General features: G+C 42.7%; 1 protein-coding gene across 1 annotated transcript in view; it reads left to right on the top strand.

Moving 5' to 3' along the window:
• Positions 1 to 17,337, top strand: part of LOC141106602 (rod cGMP-specific 3',5'-cyclic phosphodiesterase subunit beta-like) — a 134,242-nt gene that overhangs the window by 57,272 nt on the left and 59,633 nt on the right. The window contains exons 13-14 of the mRNA XM_073597516.1: positions 572 to 679; positions 3,870 to 3,979. Of these exons, the coding sequence (XP_073453617.1) occupies positions 572 to 679; positions 3,870 to 3,979 (218 nt within the window). The remainder of the gene's footprint in view (positions 1 to 571; positions 680 to 3,869; positions 3,980 to 17,337) is intronic.

The raw sequence follows: 17,337 nt of genomic DNA, 5'->3' as shown, positions 1-17,337 counted from the left end.
GGTGACGTGGCAAGTGACAATCTGCAAATGGTGGCAGGTGACGTGGCAAGTGACAATCTGCAAATGGTGGCAAGTGGCACACTGCATCTGGTGACAGGAGATGTGGCGAGTGACACGCCCAGGGCTCCCACTGATTCTGCAGTATAGTGAGTTGAATCACTTCATTATATATTAGAATGTAACAATAGAAATAATGCACTTCAATCACCCTGTCTCTCCCCTCCCCCCCGCGGGCATGCAAAAAGGTTGGTGACTGCTGCTATGGGCTCTAGCCCCAGATCTTTTGCAGACCTAGCAACGCCCCTGATCACTACACAATTCTGTAATATGAAACTGACAGTTGCTTTTTTGCCATTGATTTCCACTAATTATGCCAATTGAGCAATACATGCAGGTAATACAGAACAGTCAGGGGTTCCCTGTTTTTATCCCAGAGCTGACATTCCCCCTAGGGCCAAGTAGAAAGTGACTTCTTGTCAGGATTGATAGGTGAACTAATTGTTGTGCTACTTTTATTGTACTTCATATCATTGTTTTTTACGACCTTTCACATTGTCATTAATTTATTCAGGCACTGGTAAGGTTTATGTATGCAATGAAGAAAGGATACAGGAAGGTTACCTATCACAACTGGCGCCATGGATTCAATGTTGCCCAAACTATGTTCACCCTCTTGATGGTATGTACTAACCAAGTATATGTTTTTTATGTGTTCAGTAGAAAATCCTTATGATATCACATTTCTCAACAAAGAATAAAAAGGTGTAATGACAGATGGAATTTCTTTCCATCATGCTAACACCAGTTGATAAATAATAAACCTATAAATTCTAGACACTTGTAAACTCTGTAATTTCCACCTATTTTAAAGGATGAGTACAAATGGGCAAATGTCTCCCTGAGAGGTGGTAAGACTTTTGGCCATCCTGTAATGATTCAGAATCCTTGGGGACTTGTAGTTTTCTTTAACTTTTGTTTTATGGTGCTTGTGTGGTGAAAGTCCTTTTTTCATGTAATACTGAACTTTCAGATTAGAGTCTCAAGGCTATCTGACAACAAATCTCAACATAATATTTCTAATAAATCACTTCTAGTATTCAAAACCATCTGTTGCTACATCTCTGTTTTGTTTCATTGTCACAAGTGTAGCGGTACCCCCGTAGGGGCTGCACAAAGTTGTGGCCCGTACTTGAACATGGTGAGTGTAAGCATCAGACATGAAATGACAGTCCACATAAATGTGAAGAGAAGAGCTCTTCCTGTAGGGGTGACACCAAAGCAATGGGGATAGGAAATTGATTGTCTGTAGCTAGCTCCCAGCTCTGCACAGCAAGGAATCAAGAACAAAGAACATATTTGTAAAACCACAGGTGTTAGCAGAACCACGAGCAAGTAGGAGCCATTGAGGAACTGTGCTTGGGCAACATCTACTTGGATTACAGAGTGTCTGTGGAGCCCAGGGACCAGGGGCCGAGGACACCGTATCGGACCTGCCTGACTTCATCCTGTGTATAACATCCGATCCAGACCTCATAGGATCCTGAGCCCATTTGACCCACTGTTGTACGACGTGTGTGTCCACCCCGGTCGGTAAGAGTATTTATTTACTTACCTTCGAAGTATTGATGAGAGTGACTACAGACAATCAATTTCTTATCCCCAATGGTTTGGTGTCACCCCTACAGGAAGAGCTCTTCTCTTCACATTTATGTGGACTGTCGTTTCATGTCTAATGCTTACACTCACAGTATTAAAGCACAGCTACTTTTGGTTTTTACACACCACACTTGATTTCTATATGTACCACATTTAAGCACATGCACTATTCTGCTTTAGTGTATATACTAGCGCTACACATTTGATTTATCATTTACTTTGAACTTTGTCTGAGTGTTGGCAGCTTCTTCTTTTCACTTTGTATTATTTTATTTATGTTGTAGCGCAGTCTTTTCCCCACACCTCCCAAAGTTGTGGCCCACCTGTCACCCTGCCCAGCCTAATCACCTTGGAGACAATGAACAGTCCAGATGTTTGTTTGTTATTTTATAAAAAATATAAAAATATATATTTTAGTTAAAGGTAGACCTTGGTATGGGTTGAGTCAGTCCCTGGTTTTTATTATACCTTGAATACTCCAACAGTGGGGTTCCCCTGCTATAATTCCTGACCCTGTTCCTGCTCACCTGGGAATTATGTTGCTTTGTCAATAATATGAAATATACCAACAGGGAGGTTGGGCAGCATCATAATAGCCAGAGCAGGTGTAAAAATCAAACAAAGAACACATGGGTAGAGATCATGCCAACAAAGTCCCGAAAAGTTAAGGTGGATTAGCTCTCTAGTATCTACAAAAAAGTGAAATATAATCTGGTGAGATATGGTTGTGTTTGTGTAGTTATGAATTAGTAACAATAGTTCACTATAATCTGTACACTAATACCACAGATTTCAAATTCAAATGTGTGAAATTAAAAAGCCTATTTAGTTTTGAATAGGGTTGGAAGGGAGTGGAAGGTATAAAACATCTGTAAAACAAAACATTTTGTTGATGTTTCTGTTCCATTTTGGAGATCATGTTCTTACTTCTTGTCTGTATGAAAATGTTAGAATGGGTAAGGAAAAATCTCCTAACTTCCTATATTTTTGATAGATGTCAGACAGTCTGTTTGTTAGGTGTCAGGGGTAAAGGGGTAAAGCAATAAAATAAAATATTTTAGTAGAGAGGAAGCTTTAGAACCTCTCTCAGTAATTTATTTTTGTCTGTCACCCTTTGTAAGGAAGATTTCCCCTCACTTCCTGTCCAAGTAACACGTGTCATACTGATTAGTAAAGCTACTTTATCTCTCCAGGAACACAAATAGCACAAATAGAAGCTTTAACGCATAATATATATGCAGCACCCCATAGAGCTACTGCTTTGCTAAAATGTCGTTTTTGGCCTCCCTGGGCTAGAGTCCAGAGCAGAGGTCCCTTCTTCCTGGGGGAGTAAGACCCAGCCTAAGAGCTGTGGCATCCATGGGAAATTTGCCTGGAATTTCAAAAACTTTTATGGTGCCCCAGCCACAGTTTGGCTGGGGGACCCCTGTTCTATCCTTCTGGAGCTTTTTTGTGGAGACGCTCAGAGATCCAGGACACAGGCTGCTGGAGTACTGAAGGTAATTGGCTCTGCACATGCTGCCTGGAGATCAGGAGACAGCGAGCACCAGCCTCCTGGATTTAAAGACTTTCCTTACCTCACCTGGGAGATCACTAGCTACTACTTTGCACATTCAGAACTTTATCCCTGTCGAGAGTTTTACAACTTCAAAGGGGGTGCTTTCACCCTGAAATCTTAGTGCAGAATTAGAGTCCTCATTGTCAAGTTCACTGTTACTGGAGTATCTTGGCTCACCCTCACCCTATCCAAGTTCTACCCAAAAATAAAAAGACATGCACAGCCTGTTCTTTGTTTAATGTGATTTGGAAATGTTGTGTGCCTGGCTGCAGTGTTCCCATCAGGAAACTGATCAAACTGCCAGACCAATCCCATCTTTGTTCTACATTTATGTTTTGTATTGATTATATTGGGCATTCTGAATGTTCTTGGTAATGTGAATGATCTATCTATCTATCTATCTATCTATCTATCTATCTATCTATCTATCTATCTGTCTATCTAATCTTTCTTTCTTTCTTTCTTTCTTTCTTTCTTTCTTTCTTTCTTTCTTTCTTTCTTTCTTTCTTTCTTTCTTTCTTTCTTTCTTTCTTTCTTTCTTTATATCTATTTATTTCCTACCAAATGGGTATTTATAAGATAAACCTAATTCATAGAAAATAAATTATCTATATACATACAGTATGTGTGTTAATGAACCTGTCCTTTTTTGCAGACTGGGAAATTGAAACGTTATTACACAGATCTAGAAGCCATGGCTATGGTGACTGCTGGATTTTGTCATGATATAGACCACAGAGGAACAAATAATCTTTACCAGATGAAGTATGCAGTTTTATTTTCTAATGTAAAAAATGTACCTATATAGAATAGTTTGTAGTTTGCCTTTAAACTCTATACATTCCGGTAACTGAAATGCAATCATTTTCACTTGATCATTAAAGGATCAATAATTTTAACTACTGAACAATCACATACTTGCAAAAGCTGTAAGTTTAACATTAACAGTGGGCAAACTGCTGCAGGTATGAAGTGCAGGCACCTAAAGGTGCACATACCTACATCAGCCTCCCAACCCTTCTGCCATGGCTGAATCTCAAGCCATTTAGACAGGCAAAGCTTTGGATATTGCTGAACCTTGCCCAATTCTTTCAGCCTTTTGTGCATTCCTGTTTGCTAGTTAGGCTGTCCATCCTTCTGATGATCTAATGGGAATATGTTTCCTTTAAATCCCCCAGCATATTATTGGGAGATCAATGTGAATATTGTTTCACTTTATTCATTAGGGTTTAGAGAAGAACACAAACATATGGGACTTTTTAGGTGCCATATAATACATCTATATCGCAATACATATGTATGTTAATGGCATAGGTAACAGCATATAAATGTACTGTACTGAGATAAAGATGTATTAGAAAATTTTGACGTAGAATTAAGATATTTTCATGCCAATGCCAAGTTGGTGATAATATATTTAAACTTCGGGTGACACCTTTTTTTATATTTTCTTATAAAGAATGTTTTTTTAAATACATACAGTATAGTCTTTCATGGCACATTAAAAGTCCCATATGTTTATAAATGATGTTTTCCCTTTATCTGTATGTTAGAGGAAGTGGTGCCTGATGATCTTCCATCACTCCTCTTCTTCCAATACATTATTCATTGGAATATGTTAAAGGGGAACTGCAGTCTGCTCACATAATTTGTAATGAATGTAATTTGCAATAGAAGGGGGAAACAATTATACAATCCCATATACACAATCCTATACTCACACTTGATCCAGAGGAAGGCAAAAAACCCAACCAATAAAGCATAATCCAATTTGGTTCAGCGGGGGAGTTGGAGTTGTTCTCATCCTTTAATAGAGGAGCCAAAACAGAGACATAGAATTATAATGTTTTAACAACTTTCCAGTATAGTCATTTGTTTGGACAGGGACTTTCCTCATTTAAGGTAAAGGTATAGGGTTGGGCTTATAATTAAAAAAATAATTCCTTGCTGAGTTTTGAATAATTTAATCCCGATATCAAGAATGTGGTGTAAAAATTCAAATGCAAATTCCTACTTTTGCTTTTTTAGTATGATTTTTTAAAATGAAAAATGAGGACCCATATGTTCCCACACCCAGAAAACATTTTTTTTTTTGCTAGTTTTCTTTTTACATTGAGTGTGTATGGAACTGACCTTAACAGGAGGAGGAGTAGCAGAATTTTGTTATCTCCAGAAAAGAAGTCCACAATTACGAAGAAAAAAAATCAAACACTCATCAACACAGAAAAGTCACTAGCTACTGGGAGCACAGACTAATCTTACATTTTTTATGGAACATTTGAACTCTGACCAAAATATTTAATCAGTGGAAATTCTGGAAATTTTTGTTAGAATTTTGCAACTAGGGACGAGCTTCGAGTTCGAGTCGAACCCATGTTCGACTCGAACATCGCATATTCGACCGTTCATCGAATTTCGAAAGTTATGGGCCATTCGTGCCAAATTCCAGTGACGCGTCACAGCCCATAATTCACTGCAGCATCGCAGTGCATTGCTGGCTGATGATTGGCCAAGCATGCACTATGACCCGCATGCTTGGCCAATCACAGCGCCGTCTGTACAGAGAGCCGTAATTGGCCAAAGCCAGGGTGGCTTTGGCCCAGGGCCGGTGCTACCACTAGGCGGACTAGGCAACCGCCTAGGGCGCTCTGCCGCCTAGGGCGCTTGGCCGCTAGCTATTTTACTCCCGCACTGTCCTCCACAGAGCTTACAACTACCGCCCTGCCATGTCAAGCAGCGCCGCCGCCACCCCCCCCGCACCTCGCTCTGTGTTTGCAGTCCAGACAGTAATCAGATTCCCCCCTCTCTGCTCTTCTATCATGCTTAGTGAGTGTCACATTTGTCCAGCACGGCGCTCTCTGATGTGTGTCCGGCAGCAGCAGCCCCCCCCCTCCGCTCTGCGCTGCGCTCTCTGTCTGACACTGTCTGCGAAATGTCATGTCCCACCGAGGCCGCTCTCCACTCTACAGTAACAGTGTCCATGTCAGTGTGTGTCCAGCAGCGCAGCCCCGCCCCCCCATGCTCTCCTGGCCGTGTCACTACTGGAGCAGAGTACATGGATGGAGGATGCATCATGGGATAGATAACATGGCGTGCCGCCTGGCGGCGGCTCTCCGGGCTTGGGGACAGGACAGTTGGAGCCTGGGCTGGCTGGAACTGGAAGAGGCACCGTGACCGCACCGACACAGAACAGAAGCAGCAGGCAGGTACACAGGCAGGACAGCAGAGTTGGTGCAAGTGAGGAACAGGTGTTACTGGTGTGGTAAGTAAAAACTGCTGCTTTCTCTCTGACTTAATAAAATTGTATATGTGATGACAATAAAATGTAGTTTAAAATGTGTTTGTATTATTATGTATGTATATTGATGTGTGTGTAATATGTATTATATTGACTGATCTGCCAAATGGCCTCCCCTGAAGCTGTATTTCATGGGCGCTAGTGAGGCTGTATATAATGGGCGCTGGTGAGGCTGTATATGATGGGCGCTGGTAAGGCTGTATATAATGGGCGCTGGTGAGGCTGTATATGATGGGCGCTGGTGAGGCTGTATATGATGGGCGCTGGTGAGGCTGTATATGATGGGCGCTGGTGAGGCTGTATATAATGGGCGCTGGTGAGGCTGTATATGATGGGCGCTGGTGAGGCTGTATATGATGGGCGCTGGTGAGGCTGTATATAATGGGCGCTGGTGAGGCTGTATATGATGGGCGCTGGTGAGGCTGTATATGATGGGCGCTGGTGAGGCTGTATATGATGGGCGCTGGTGAGGCTGTATATAATGGGCGCTGGTGAGGCTGTATATGATGGGCGCTGGTGAGGCTGTATATGATGGGCGCTGGTGAGGCTGTATATAATGGGCGCTGGTGAGGCTGTATATGATGGGCGCTGGTGAGGCTGTATATAATGGGCGCTGGTGAGGCTGTATATGATGGGCGCTGGTGAGGCTGTATATGATGGGCGCTGGTGAGGCTGTATATGATGGGCGCTGGTGAGGCTGTATATGATGGGCGCTGGTGAGGCTGTATATAATGGGCGCTGGTGAGGCTGTATATAATGGGCGCTGGTGAGGCTGTATATAATGGGCGCTGCTGAGGCTGTATATGATGGGCGCTGGTGAGGCTGTATATGATGGGCGCTGCTGAGGCTGTATATGATGGGCGATGGTGAGGCTGTATATAATGGGCGCTGGTGAGGGTGTATATAATGGGCGCTGGTGAGGCTGTATATGATGGGCGTGGGGTGTACATGGGCAGAGAAAAGGGGGTGGAGTCAGGGGTGGAGCCAAGGGGGGCGGCAAAATGAGGTTTCGCCTAAGGTGTCAAAAATCCTTGCACCAGCCCTGCTTTGGCCAATTATGGCTCAGGGGGTTTAGTACACGCCCCACACTATATAAGGCTGTCTGTGTGGTGGCCTTCTGTAGTGTGTTGCGGCGGCGGCAGATAGATAGACAGAGAGACAGTGTAATTTGATTTAAGTTAGATAGAGTAGGCAGGTGAGTCAGTTAGCTGCACTTACAGTGTATTGTGTATATATATGCATATTGTGTATATATATGCATCCTAGGTGTTGTGTATATATATATATATATATATATATATATTGATATGACTGATTTCTGATTGGGACTCTAAAACAAAGTTAATACTGCAGCTGCAGGAACAGATTCACAGGACTCAATCACTGTGTTTAAAATGTCCGTTCAGTGAAAAATTTATTATTACATGTTATTTTATACATAGATAAGAAAGGGGTGGTGTGAGATGTTATTAAAAAGTAACAAATAGCAATATGTTATTAAAAGCTAACAAATAGAAATATATTATTAAAAACTAGCGAATAGAACAATTGCAAAAGTTAAACCTTGAAAAGGGAGGGGGGAGTAGAGAGCGTTTAGTAGGAGAAGTGTCTGTGTGTTAGGTGAAGGTTACAGAACACATTTCAACAGTGAGAACAAAATGGATTCTCTTGTGCTTAAATGAACAGTACAATGAATGTCCATGTCATTTCCCCCCTTTTGTTTATTTGACACCATTCTTCTCCGCGTTACGTTCAGCCGATTGCTGGTAACTCCTGTTACATTGGCGCAGAGAGACGGCGTCCTGTTCAGCTCTCTCCTAGCTTTCTCACAATAATGGGTTCATCAGGGCTGGTGGTACATTTGTTGGTACAGCGGGTAGTCACACAGAGGCATAGCCTGATGAGGAAGTAAATAACAAACATGAGAAATAGGAACATCACAATGTAAGCGCCTAGTTTCTGTAACCATGTTGCTATGCCATATAAAAAATCACCAAAACCTCCTAAACCCTGAAAGGGGTTCCATCCATCTTTAGCAATATCTCTGGCCTTATTCTGTAGTTCTCTTATCTTAGCAAGATGCCCTTTAATAATGTCCTCATTATCAGAAATGTATATACAACAGTCAGTGTGAAATATCTTACACATCCCACCTTGAGCTGCAGTGAGATAATTTAGCGTTAATCTGTGCTCTAATACTACTTTTTTAAGCTGAGCCATTTCTTCATTTAATAAACCTATATCAGTGGTAGTAAGGTTAAAAATCTCATCTACAATTCTAGTGTAATTATTTAGTCTTCTCATTGCTTCAATTCCCCATCCTGTCCAGGAAGGGAACCATGACCATGCCATGTCACCTTCAGTGAACAGCTCTCTTTTGAACACTAAAGGGTATTCTGGACTTTGATCTGGTCGCACTGTATCTTTGCGAACAGCCAAAGCAGGTACTAACTTCCCAATATAACATGTACCTGTAACATTAGTAGGAAGCCAGGCGTAAGCTTTATTTCCACATATATAATATAACCCTCTACGTATGGACGGTATGCCTGCTCCTAAAAAACTGGAAGCAATAACATGGAATCTCAGGAAACCGATATTTTCACATATTGGGAACTGTGAGCAATTTGTACTATAAAGGGTTCTATTTAGTTCTGGATCTGGGATATAATAATATTGACCATAGTCTCCTCCATAAACTGTAATTTTTGCTCCGCTGCAATCTGAATTGCCCAACCATGTACATTTAGTGTTAAACGGGCATGTAATGTTTAAACAAATCTGTGGAGTGTTTATCTGTTTCAAAACCATCAAAGTTACTGATCTGTGCTCATTAGCTGTGGAGACTATGTATGAGCCATTTATTCTGGTCCTGTTTAGATCAGTGAAATTGAGAGGCATTGCTATCATGGGTATTGTTCCTGTTTGGGGATGTAAGTGAGAACACACCCAGCAGTTACTAGCGTTGCTATGGGTTGCATACAATTTTAACATTTGGATGAAAGGGTTATTTTTCCATGTCTCAGTTCTCACAAACAACAAAAAGAAAAGAAACATTATCATCTTTTTTTCAAAGGATATCATCACTTCAGGATTTTCTTGCAGTGACTGGCGTGAATCCAGGTGGGCTTTCCTTCCAACTTGACAGCAGAACCGGTTGTCAAAAGCACCAAATGTGGTCCGTCAAATTTTGGTTCTAGTGGCTTTCTGACGTGTCGCTTGACCACCACCCAGTCACCTGGTTGGATTCTGTGAATACCTGAAACAGAATCTGGGTCGGGGATAGATTTATAAACACCTTCATGTATTTTATTCAATGTTCTTTGCAAAATCTGAACATATTCTAACAGATTAGAGTGAGAAGCCTGCAACTGTTGGGGAAAATATAGCCCTGTTTTGGGTGGCCCTCCAAATAAAATCTCATAGGGGGACAGCCCATGTGGTTGTTTAGGGGTAGTTCTTACAGAATATAGGGCTAATGGCAAAGCTTCCACCCATCCTTTTCCTGTATCTGCTTTAATTTTTGCACATCTGTTTTTCAAAATTCCATTAAGTCTCTCAACTTTACCACTATTTTGTGGATGATAAGGTGTATGGAAAGCTTGCTGTATGTGAAGTGCTTCCATTACCTCTTTCATTACTTCCCCAGTAAAATGGGTTCCTCTGTCACTCTCAATAGTTTCAGGAACTCCATATCTACAAACTATTTCATTCAAAATTTTCTTTGCTGTTGTTTTTGCATTTGCTTTGGCTACTGGCCAGCTCTCGGGCCAACCTGAAAACATGTCAACACACACTAAAGCAAACTCATAGGTGCCTATTCTGGGCATCTAAATGTAGTCTATTTGAATTCTTTGGAAAGGGAAATCTGGCTTTGGAGAATGCCTTTGGGGAACATGAACAGGCCTCCCTGCATTGTACAGAGCACAAGTGAGACATGAAGCACAAAACCTGGCTGCAAATGCACTAAATCCAGGTGCTATCCAATAGCAGTCAGTAAGTGCCACCATCGCGCCCTTAGCAAGATGACTGACACCATGTGCCAGCTGTGCTAAAACTGGGTACAAACTCCTGGGTAGACACCACCTGTTGTCAGCGCTCCACAGGCCCTGCTGATTTTGGGTAGCATTACATTTGATCCACTTATCCTTCTCTTCATCAGGGGCCTGGTTCTGCAACTGAATTAGAGTTTCTACATCCCACTGCTCTTGATGAGGGGAAACTGTCCCCGCTACCTGGGCGACCCCTACAGTGGATGTGACTCCAAATGCCATAAGGGCAGCATCCTTTGCCGCTTGGTCCGCTAAAGCATTTCCTCTGGCTGTCATGTCACTTCCCCTTGCATGCCCTTTTACCTTCAAGATGGCAACTTCTGCTGGTTTCTGAAAGGCCTCAAATAGCCACTCTATGAGTTTTGCATGTCTCACTGGCTTCCCTGCACTAGTCAGAAAGTGCCGTGCTTTCCAGATAGGCCCAAAATCATTCCAAATGCATATCTGCTGTCAGTGTAGATGTTTCCCCTTTGATTCTCTAGGAGATGACATGCTTTGACTACAGCATACAACTCCGCTTCCTGTGCTGACATCTGGGGTTTCAATGCTTCCTGATGTAAAATGGTGTCTGTAGTGGTTACAGCAAACCCTGTGTGTGGCTGACCATCGTCAGTGTAAAATCTGGAACCATCTACGAATAAGTGTGTGTCACAATCTGATAAGGGCTCATCTTTTGCTGGTGTGACAGAGGCCCTTTCTACCTCCATAAGAGCCATACAATCATGAGAAAAACTCTCAGGTTCTACATCAGTACCATTTGTTGCATCTTCCTCATCAATTATAGGAAGAAGAGTAGCCGGATTTAAAGTAACACATCGTTTGATTGTTAAATTCGATGGAGCAAAAAGAGCAGACTGGTACTTGTCAAATCTACTGGCAGACACATGTCTAGTATTTACTTGATTCATGATTTCCTGCACTGCATGTGGCACATACAGGATCAGAGCAGAATCTAGTACAAGCTCCGTTACTTTGTCTAGCAGCAAAATGCAGGCTGCTATGGCTCGCATACAACTGGGGGAGCCTTTGATGACAGGGTCTAATGAGGCTGATACATACATCACAGGCCTCTGTTTGTCTCCATGTAGCTGGGTGAGTACACCTGCAGCAAATCCATTGACTTCATGACAGAACAACGAGAAAGTCTTAGTATAGTCAGGAAGTCCAATGGCGGGCGCTTCAGACAAAATTTGAATAAGCTCCTTCATCTGCAATTCATTGTCCCATGTGAGTTTGAAAGGGTTTCTAGTGGTAGCCTCATATAGAGGAGCCATAAGTTCTGATGCATTTGGAATCCAGTCCCTACAATATCCCACTAACCCCAGGAAGGCACGTAGTTGCCGGACATTTCTTGGCTTTTCAAAGTTTTGTAGAGTTTTAACTCGATCTGGGGTTAGGTGACGGATTCCATGTGAAATGCAGTGACCCAGGAAGATCACTTTCTCTTGGCAGTATTGTAGCTTATCTCTGCTAACTTTGTTGTTACTGTTATAGAGAAACAGGAGAAGGCTTACTGTTTCTCTGCTACAAATGTCCTTTGTATCAGAACAAATAAGCAAATCGTCTATGTACTGAAGCAAAACTGTGTTTGGGTGTAAGGGGGACCATTGGTCCAATACTTGCTTTAACGCAGTATTATATTCAGAGGGGCTACTCACACAGCCTTGGGGCAATCTTGTCCATGCTAACTTTTGGGCATCATGGGTAAATGAAAAAAGGTGCCAGCAATCTGGGTGCAGGGGCACCGAAAAGAAAGCATTTGCAAGATCAATCACTGTAAAGCAGGTGCTGGAGGCAGGTATTCCACTTAGTAAAGTGCGGGGGTTGGGCACGATCGGGGTATCTGCCTCTATTATATTGTTAATGGCTCTCAAATCATGCACCATGCGATATGTCACCTGCCCACCCTTCTTGTCTGGCTTCTTTGCAATTGGGAACAGGGGTGTATTGACCTGGGACTTAATTGGTACAACAACCCCTGCTGCTTTCAGTTGAGTGATTTGATCCTTTATTCCCTCAGTCTGAGCAATACTCAGTGGGTACTGTTTAATCTGTGGGAGATGGGCTCCTGGTTTAATTTTTATCATGACTGGGGTGCAATCCAGCAGACCTACATCATATTTGCTGGTGGCCCATAATTCAGTGGGAATCACTTTCAATTCTGGTGGAAATGGCAGAGTGGAGTCTTGGATTAAAAATACTCCACAGGCAGAATTTAAAACTTCTCCTGATAGACTACTGACCACTTGGACTCCTGTAGGAGTGTAGTCTATGTTTGCTAGAATTTGGCTCAAAATGTCAGCTCCCAAAAGATTGGTAGGAACTGTGTCTGAAACTAACACTTTAGTGACAATTTCTGTTTGCTGTCCTAGCCTGAGTTTAAGTGGCTTGGACTCAACCAAATCAGTAGAGGTCCCGGTTAGGCCAACACCAGAGATAACATTTGTAGATAATAATCCTGGAGGTAAGTCCTCTATATTAAAAACACTTCGGCTTGCACCAGTATCAATTAAACAGGTTAATTCTGTTTCTCCTCCAGGATAGGGGAGTTCTTGTAAAAATACTTTTACTCTGGCCTCGGGACCATTGTCTCCCCTATTTAACATGATTGATACTGGCATGCCATTTTCCTATGCCTGATCCACTGCTTTTGGCAGAGAACTGGGATCAGCATGAGGGGCCTCTAAGCTCTTTTCTAGTCTACGGTCAGGAAGATGGCAGAATTTGGCTATGTGTCCTTCCCCATCACAATTGTAGCATATAATTGGTCCCCGATTGCCATGATTTCTGAAATTGCCTTTGCCTCTTCCTCTTCCTTTTCCTCTCTGCTTCCCCATGTACATTACCTTGGGTTTGCTGTCTTTTTGGTTAATCCTGTTTTCTATGGACAACAGGATAGGCAGGACGTCTCGAATAGACATATTGCCTGCCTCAGGCCTTGCTGTGAACAACTTTTCTTTCAACTGGGGTATTAAACCATCAAGAAACCTTTGTTTCACCAGTTGTGTAGATGGACTTGCAGTTTCTCCCGCCTTCTCTTCCTCTATTTTAATGCCTGCTTCCTCAGCTATCTCACTTAACCGCCTCCAATAAGCCCCTGCTGCTTCCTCTTTCCCTTGCTTAGCATTCATAAATTCAGCATGTCTGGTTTGTCCATATATTTGGGGCAATTTTTCCTTCAATTTCTCACAAACCTCCCGTCCACTAACCATCTTACCTAGATTTTTGACGTCTACACCACATTCTTTAAGTATATAGCCAGACATGTTGTTTCCCACTGCTTTAATAAGAAGCTGATGAATGTCAGTAGCAGAAGCCTCATATGCTTCCTGTGCAGCACTAAGTTTGTTTGCAAACCCAATTGGATTCTTTCTAGGATCTCCCAATCCTTCTAATATGGCTCTCATATCTTGGGGACTAAAAGGTACATGCCATTTAATTTGAGACTTACTGTCAACAGCATCACCTTCAAAAACTAATTGGGTTCTGACAGGATAAACTGCAACAGATTTCTCTATGCCAGGGGCAGAAGGGCTGGCATCTCCCTTCCTTCTCTCTTCATCTTGCTGCCACAATTTGGAAATTATGGTTTGCTCCGGAAGTTCAGACTCTATCTCTCTTTCTCTGGCCAAAGCCTTAAGTTCAGAGAGATCCAGGTTTGCATATGTGCCTTTTGATTTATGCCAATCATCTGTTTCTAGGATACGAGCCAAATCCCTCTTTGTAGGTTGATATGGGGCTGTTAAACCTCTGCTCTCTACTATATTGCATAGCTCATCTTTTGTGTGTTCCATGTAATCTAATTCTTTTGCTTTTGTGCGTGGACCCCTTAAAGCCAAACTGGCAGCCACATAAGGTGGGGGGTCCTCCTCTACAGAGTCTTGTGGCCAGACGTAGTAAATTTGGGCAGTACTTTTATTAAATATCTCCGTCAAGCCAGTTTGATTTGCTACTTTAGCTTCTGTCTCCCATGTGCAAGCTATTCTCCACGTTCCTTCACTGCACAGTAGTGGGCCATAATCGTGCAGAAAAGTTTGCCATACTTTTAAATCAAAAGTCCCTTCAGATTTTAAAGGTTTAGCTGTTCCCTTTGTCCATTCTACCCATTTATCTAGGGGCTCAGTATAAGCAGAACCGTACCTTCGGTTCATATATTCTCTAGCGCTCATCTTGCGCTGGGCATTTTCTGAAGGCCTCTCTCCCTTCATTCCCTTAATTAATTTAATGCCCATAATGACTGGCCAGTCTTCTCTCTTCTCTACTTGTGCCTATACCCTCTTGCCTCTAAAACAAATAGTACAGCAAATCTGCAGATTTACAAGAATAGTCTCCACTTATCTACGTGGATAGAAGGGGTTTATGACAATAGACAAAACACTCATTAAGAGACCCTCCTCGTCTCTTCTCTTCTCTGTGAGTTTTATCTGACCCTACCATGCGCCTCTGACCCAGGTCGCCCACAAGGAGTCAACGCAGGGAACTGCAGAGGATTTTCCCTATCCACACACAGTCCAACCCGTGAAGGGGGACACAAACACATTCACACACACACGTTACCCAACCAGAAAGGTCCGAGAGTGGTCTGGTTTCCTTGAGAACCGACAGATAGGATACATAGGAAAAGGCAGAAATATAGCAAGCTTAAGGGCAGCTTACCTAGCCGGCATTTGAGGTCTGCGTTTCCCGATGATCCCGATCGAAGCGCGGTTCCTTCTGGAGACTCTGCCAAACTCCTGTTATGACTCTCCAAGACTGATATGACTGATTTCTGATTGGGACTCTAAAACAAAGTTAATACTGCAGCTGCAGGAACAGATTCACAGGACTCAATCACTGTGTTTAAAATGTCCGTTCAGTGAAAAATGTATTATTACATGTTATTTTATACATAGATAAGAAAGGGGTGGTGTGAGATGTTATTAAAAAGTAACAAATAGCAATATGTTATTAAAAGCTAACAAATAGAAATATATTATTAAAAACTAGCGAATAGAACAATTGCAAAAGTTAAACCTTGAAAAGGGAGGGGGGAGTAGAGAGCGTTTAGTAGGAGAAGTGTCTGTGTGTTAGGTGAAGGTTACAGAACACATTTCAACAGTGAGAACAAAATGGATTCTCTTGTGCTTAAATGAACAGTACAATGAATGTCCATGTCAATATATATATATATATATATATATATATATATAAAAACTGTATTCAGTTTAGCTAGGTCCGTTCCTGCTATTCTCTTCCTACTGACAGGCAGGCAGGTGTTTTTACAGTATTTACAGCTACCTGAAGAAAATTGCTGGTGTTCTTCTGATCCTATTAGTCCTATCAGCTACAGTATTTACAGTTAGTGTAGTGTGTCCTCTGCACAGTGTGCATCTAAAGCTACCTGAAGAAAATTGGTGGTGTTCTTTTGATCCCATTAGCACCACAGGCAGCTGCAGTATTTACAGTTAGTGTAGTGCGTCCTCTGCACAGTGTGCACCTAAAGCTACCTGAAGAAAGTTGATGGTGTTCTTCTGATCCTATTAGTACCGCAGGCAGCTGCAGTGTTTACAGTTAGTGTAGTGCATCCTCTGCACAGTGTGCACTTAAAGCTACCTGAAGAAAATTGGTGGTGCTCTTCTGATCTCTTAGTACCGCAGGCAGCTGCAGTATTTACAGTTAGTGTAGTGCGTCCTCTGCACAGTGTGCACCTAAAGCTACCTGAAGACAATTGCTGTTGTTCTGATCCTAATAATACCACAGGCAGGCAGCTACAGTATTTACAGTTAGTGTAGTGCGTCCTCTGCACAGTGTGCACCTAAAGCTACCTGAAGAAAATTGGTGGTGTTCTTCTGATCCTATTAGTACCATAGGCTGGCAGCTACAGTATTTACAGTTAGTGTACTGTGTCCTCTGCACAGTGTGCACCTAGAGCTACCTGAAGAAAATTGGTGGTGTTCTTCTGATCCTATTAGTACCACAGGCAGGCAGCTGCAGTATTTACAGTTAGTGTACTGTGTCCTCTGCACAGTGTGCACCTAAAGCTACCTGAAGACAATTGCTGTTGTTCTGATCCTATTAATACCACAGGCAGGCAGCTGTAGTATTTACAGTTATTGTACTGTGTTCTCTGCACAGTGTGCACCTAAAGCTACCTGAAGACAATTGCTTGTGTTCTCATACTAATAATACTACAGGCAGGCAGTTGATTCTGCTAGCTGCAGTATCAGTATATATATACATCCCAGCTTTGTGCAGCTACATCTCACTGCAGGCCATTAGTATGTCTGGAAGGTCAACAAGGAGAGGCAGACAGTCACAAGCCAACAAAAGAGGGCAAGCAGGCTCTGTGTCTAGAAGCAACAGTGCTGGTCGTGGAGACAGTGCATCCTCATCAGCACGTGGCCGTGGGACACGCTTGTCCTTTTTTTCGGCAGCTGGCTGTGTTGAGCCGCAACATGCGGAAGACTTGGTAGAGTGGATGACTAAGCCGCCCTCATCCTCCTCATCCTCTCTCACCCAGGCTCAGGGTACTTTGTCTGGCAAAGCAGCTGCCAACGCAGCCTCTTCCCTCGGCTCAATGGCATCAGTCACTCCTTCCCTAGCCCCACCATGTCCTCCTGAGGAGTCCCCCGAACTGTTTGACCACAGTATTGGGTACATGCTCCAGGAGGATGCCCAGCGTTTTGAAGGCTCCGATGATGGTACCTAGCTAGAGGAAGGCAATAACGTGAGCCCAGAGAGAGGGGGTGCCCAAGAAGGACAGCAATCTGGCAGTCATGTTCCCCCAGCTGCAG

The sequence above is a fragment of the Aquarana catesbeiana genome, linkage group LG01 (genome assembly GCF_042186555.1).
Source record: "Aquarana catesbeiana isolate 2022-GZ linkage group LG01, ASM4218655v1, whole genome shotgun sequence".
Taxonomy (NCBI): Eukaryota; Metazoa; Chordata; class Amphibia; order Anura; family Ranidae; genus Aquarana; species Aquarana catesbeiana.
The sequence above is the reverse complement of the archived record's forward strand: the minus strand, read 5'-3'. Positions and strand labels throughout refer to the sequence as shown.